Raw genomic sequence first — 6,000 nt, 5'->3', positions numbered from 1 at the left:
CATTTTGTTAGGGTCTCCTACCTGGAGCCACAGGTGTGTTTGGCACAACGAGTTAACAAATTTCAAGTTAAAAGTCTGTATGGTTCCACTACAAAAATGTGCACATACTGTTTCACTATATGTAAGTAATCAGCTAAGGTTGCCCTTTCTGAGTGATACATACATTTAAGATAAATATTTATTTAAACTTGTATTTACATATAAATGAAAGCAAAACCAAGTATTATTATTATTTTGGTAGCTTCAGATTAATATTATCATACCGACCAAGAATACTTAACATTTTCTTTCTGGAGGAGGAGGAGGAGGAGGAGGAGGAGGAGGAGGAGGAGGAGGAGGAGGAGGAGGAGGAAGAGATGTTTGTTTTCCACATTTCAACTTTTGACTGTAAGTATGCTTTCCCAACACTGGAGAAGCTGCACTGGTAGTTCCATAAATTTTCTATTATTTATTTTGCAACCGCACCTAAATCACAGTAACTTGTCCAACACTTGGCTGCCGGACCAGATAAAATATATCTCTTACTATTCAACACAGTCTGTTTTCAAGGCCAGTATAAACTAAAGGGCATGTTTAAAAGACACAATAGGCTTCTGTATACAGGGAAGAGTCTTTGTTTTCTTCTAGAATAAATTGTTTTCCACATAATAGCATCCACTGTATGCATTTTCTATGTCCCTGGTTCTTTTGTGTTGCTGGCTGAACATCCAAACCAAGAGCCATAATTCTTAAGTTGACATTCAATATTAAAGAATCACTGACATAGAAAAATGACCCCAAGAACCTAAAAGATAGATTTCTAACAACAAATGCTCCCATTCCTCAACTTCACATGTGGTTACATCTTCAGCAACAGTGTGCAATTATACATTCTGGTGTCTGTTGTATTCCTTGGTACAACCCCAGGTATCTGCGTGGCTCCTTCTCTGTCATCCTCCAATGAAATCCATTCTAATTATCCCTGGTTGTAGCAGCAGCAAACCGTTGGAAGGTTGTCCTTGGCTGTTTCTGCTTCTGGACGTTCTGCTGCAGAGCGTGTGCCCCTCCTGTCCTTTTTGCTGCAGCAGGTCTGCCCCTAAGAGTTGCATTCCTCACAGTGGCATGAGAGGATGTAGCGGTAGGTGGCGGTGAGTCTCATACCACCTGAGCAGCGCAGGCGCATGGCCTTCAGCTTAGAAGTCTGTGGCCGGCAGCAATGGCACGTGGATCGGAAAGGCTGTTTCAGAACTGTGCTGAAGGACACCATTGGCTCTGAGCGTGAGCTCTGGGTGCAGTGTCCCTCACAGCGAGCCAGCAGAACCATCTGTAAAGGAAGGAGACCGGAAGATCAGAAAAGAAAAGTTAGCCCTAGAGAGTGCAAGTATATGACACCACAGAAAATGTGTGGCTCAAAACTATATGATTCCCACACCACAAACTGGTTAAGCCTCATATATGGTGCTGAGCCATTTTAAAGTCTGTATAAAACTTATAGCAGTCCTCCTTGCACACATAAGCACCCATAGCTTACATTTTATCATGGAAATTGCATCCTGTATTCACTATATAAGTATATACATGCCATGACAATATTTTCAATATATTTTTTAACCACTCCCATTCATTTTAATTAAAAAAAAATGCTTTCAAAAGGAGAACAAGATTAATGGAGTTCTTACCATGGTGTACATTGGTGGCTGAGAGATATGTGTGTCCTGACTTTTATTATGCAGCCTCCCTATCTTCCCACATTTAGAAAAATCTTGAGGGAAACTCCAATGAGGAACTGTGTGGAAGGGATTTTTTTCTAATCAGGATTCATGGGCAGCCAGAGAGGCTTCAGAAGGATGGAACAGAGCGCCACAGAAAAAGAAAAACTCAACAGCAGTTCCACCACAATCTCACAGCTATAAAATTTTATACCATGTGCCACCTAAAGAAAGGGGAATTGTAAGATCACACTGTAAAATAACCTGAAATGCTGTATGTTGCAAAGATTAAGTAATTTATTATGTCAAATGTGTAAATGAAGCAGGGTACATTTTGATCAGATGCATAATCTGTCACTTCACAGAACCTAATACAAATGGATTCTACACTGGGAGTGCCATTGGCCTTGGAGTCAAGGTTTACATCCGGGGTAGAAAAAGGATAATAATGAAGTGTTCTTTAATGTACACTTAATTTAATTAAAATTGCATATAGTTGATAATTAGAATCATAGAATGGGAAAGATGTTGTAGGTTAGCAATGAAACCCCCTACTTTGTACAGATATCCACTAAATTAGTCTAAATATGTGGCCATCTAGGCCCCATTTGAAAACCTATCACTGCAGTGTACTTTGTCAGGAAGAAGACAAGAGACCAAGTTTTGTGTCAGCATTTTAATAAAGACTGAAGATTGATAATACAGATGTAATTGTTCTTAAAGAAATTCCTATTAGAATCTTGTATAAGAAAAAAAAAGAGTATTCTTTTTTGACTGATTGATTAAAACATAAAAAGATTCCATTTCGATAGGACAGATTGGAAAGTGTGATTTTTTACTTTTAAACAGCAAAGGTTTCAACTGAATTCTGTCCAGAAGGCGAGGGAATTTCTAGCAAAATTTAAAAAGGAATTGGAGGAGATTCAAATGGAGGTGTCAGATCAGACAACACAAAAGCTTCAACAGATGCAACAAGAAACTGAAAGGGGTGACACTTAACTGGATGTTACAGGAAGGAAAGATGTCAGAGAGTTCGAAAGAGGCCAATGTAGCATTAATACCGAAAGAGGGACAAGTTTTGACTTTAACAAGACATTATAGGCTGATATCATTATTGAATAATGACTACAAGTTGTTTACAACAATTCTAGCTGGTAAACTGAAAATAATTTTGCAAGAATTTAAAAATCTTTTTTACCTAAAAGACAGTTAAAGGACAATGTTAGAAATGTGTTGGACATTTTGGACTATTTGGAGCAACATAATGAAAAACAAGCCACACTGATCTTCTTGGATGAAGAGAAGGTCTTTGACAATTTGAACTGGGCTTTCCTGTTCAAGGTTTTGGAAGAGATGAATGTTGGAGAGAACTTTATAAAATGGGTAAGATTGATTTACACTTCACAGAAAGCACAAATAATTGTTAATGGAGATCTAACAAAGCCTTGTGAGATACAAAAAAGGAACAAGACAGGGATGCCCACTGTCTCCCCTCTTGTTTATTTTGGTTCTTGAAATACTGAATAGAGATATGAGACAAGATGAGAGGATTGTGAGAATAAAGATTTTAAAAGAAACTTATAAATTAAAGCCTTTTTCAGATGACTTGACATTGGTTTTGGAAGATCCTTTAAAGGGAGTTGAAACATTAAGGGAAAAACTAAAAGAATTTGGTGCATGGCAGGTTTTAAGATTAACCAACAGAAAATGAAGTTGTTAATAAAAAACATGAAAATAGAAGATCAGACAGAATTGATGAATAAAACAGTTTTAAGATTAAGAATGTAAAATATCTGGGTATCACTATGACAAATATGAATTGTATGTTATTTCAAAATCACTATGTTAAGACATGGAATGAAGTTAAAAAAGACATGTTAAGATGGAAGAAACTACAATTGTCATTGCTGGGGAGAATTTCTGTGATAAAAATGAATGCCTTGCCTAGAATGATGCTTTTTTTTCAGACAATTCCTGTTTTGACAACTGATGCACCACTTAAACAGGGGCAGAAGGAGGTATCTAAATTTGTGTGGCAAGGAAAAAAACAAGTTTAATATAAAATGTTACAAGATGCAAAGGAAAGAGGAGGATTGGGTCTACCTGATTTGAAATTGTATTTTACAGCTTGCTATTGGGTTTGGATGAAAGAGCAGGTACTGCTGAGAAATAGAAGGCTCTTGAAGTCAGAAGGACATGACCTGAGATGTGGCTGGCATGGATATTTGTGGTACAATAAAGTCAAGGTTAATGTGGATTTTAAAAATCATTATGTTAGACGTGCCATATTGAGAATATGGAATAAATACAAACCCAGACTGTGCCTGAAAACACCTTAGGGGCTCTCAGCACAAGAAGCATTTTATAGATGCTAGAGAAATAACAGGCAAACACAAATGGCTAACCTATCGTGAGATACCAGAATTTTGTCAAGGGGAATACAAAATAAAATCAACAGAACAACTGGTGGCAGAGGGATATTGTGGCCAATGTTTTTTTTTATTTACAGTTAATAGAAAGATTTAAAGTAGACAAAATAGATTATGGTTTCAAACATTGTAAGACTGAGTTTGAAACAGAACTGTGTACCAATGATGAACATGTAATTGCTAAAATGTATACATTTTATTGAAATTTGAAACAGAAGAAGAACAAGTGAAAGAATGTATGATAAAGTGGGCTAATTATTTTGGTTATAATATACAGATGGAACAATGGGAAAATATGTGGTTGAAAGGATTCAGATTTGCACTATGTTATAATCTTAAAGATAATTTGTATAAAATGATGTACTGTTGGTATGTGTCACCAGAGAAATTGTCTAGAACGTATAATGACCCTTATTTATGTTGGAAATGTAAACAACAAAAAGGGACATTTTATCATGCTTGGTGGACATGTAAAAAGGTTAGAAAAATTTGGATTCACACTGATTCAGAGGATTTTAAAGATTAATATACATTTCAGTCTTTCTTTTGGGATTGATGGACAGTTGGAAAAAAGTCGTGGAACTTTATTTCGCAGTGATAACTGCAGCAAGATTTTTGTATGCACAAAGATGGAAAGATTTGGTATTAGCCACAAGGGAGGAATGGTTGGTGAAGATGATGGAACTTGCTGAGATGGCCAAATTGACTTGTCTGACAATATCTACGTTTATTGCTGACCGAAAACCCCTTATGGACTTTTTGTATAAAAAAGAAAAAAATAAACTTATGATTTACGGTTTTGATGATTAGACAGGATAGATTATAGAAAGAAGAGAGTCATGTTGTAACATTAGAGTAAGAGGTACATTTATAATTGTACTTATAATTGCTGTAAAGAACATTGGAAGCCACTTCTTTGTATCTTTTTTCTTTCTTTTCTATTTTTCTTTTACTTTTTTTCCTTTCTTGCACTTTTAACTTTCTTTTTGAATTCTCTCTTTTTCTGTTCTTCTTACTTTATATTAGCTTGTATTAGTTTTTATCATCTTTTTAAAAACTTTTAATAAAATTATATTTTAAAACATGAAAACCTATCACTGCAGTAATACAGTACATGACTACATTACAGTACATTACTGCAGTTTCTCTACCATAATATACTGCATTAATACATCAGAAAGTTCCTCCTAATGCTGAACCTGAACATTCTTTTAATTTCAGCCCTTGCCTTTGCCTTTGTCCTTCTCTTGATTTCAACTGATCTGATTAATATCCATTCTTATATCTAACCATTTTCTCCTTTTCTCATATTTCAAACCGTAATTTGGTGACAACGTTTGGAGGTCTCCCAGGACTCCTATAATAGGTTTATATCATCATATAGTTGATGGTGTTTGCTTGTCTATTTTGCTGCAAGAACCTAACACGGCTATTGCTAGTGTCATTTGATGTCGTTTTTATCTTTGCCTTTGGGGAAATGGGAAGTTAATTCATTATCAGTAGATAAGGGGGAATAGTCTCCATGCATAACCTGGAATTAAGATTACAAAGACAACATAGGCAAGGAGAAAATGGACAGTCATAGCAATAGGCTTCAGAACTGTGATCAGTGCTGCCTTCATACTTCCATCTCTATTTAACAGGGCATAGCTGAAAATTCAGCAGCTGCTATTAAACCATACTGATTTTTTTCCAAGCACAACATTTCAAGCAACCCCTCCCCCCTTTTTTGGGGGGGGGGGAATTGTCTCAAGTTTCTAAATGAAAATAAGAGGTTGACCAAAAATCACTCAAAACACATGTAAACCACATTTATAGCATTTGGTCCAAAAGAAAACAAGGTCTGAAACAGTCATTAATGGAGGATGTTGGTGGATGTGGAC

General features: G+C 36.0%; 1 protein-coding gene across 1 annotated transcript in view; it reads right to left on the bottom strand.

Moving 5' to 3' along the window:
* Positions 1–325: 325 nt before the first annotated feature.
* The window catches only part of NDP (norrin cystine knot growth factor NDP), a 31,835-nt gene continuing 26,160 nt past the window's right edge, over positions 326–6,000 (bottom strand). The window contains exon 3 of the mRNA XM_007433956.4: positions 326–1,303. Within this exon, the coding sequence (XP_007434018.1) occupies positions 1,076–1,303 (228 nt within the window). The 3' untranslated portion in view covers positions 326–1,075. The remainder of the gene's footprint in view (positions 1,304–6,000) is intronic.

Source organism: Python bivittatus, unplaced genomic scaffold (assembly GCF_059951505.1).
Source record: "Python bivittatus isolate LINGU-HERP-01145 unplaced genomic scaffold, Pbiv_v1 ctg000350_np1212, whole genome shotgun sequence".
NCBI classification, from domain to species: Eukaryota; Metazoa; Chordata; class Lepidosauria; order Squamata; family Pythonidae; genus Python; species Python bivittatus.
Note: the sequence above shows the minus strand (reverse complement) of the source record. Positions and strands in the feature narration are given on the sequence as shown.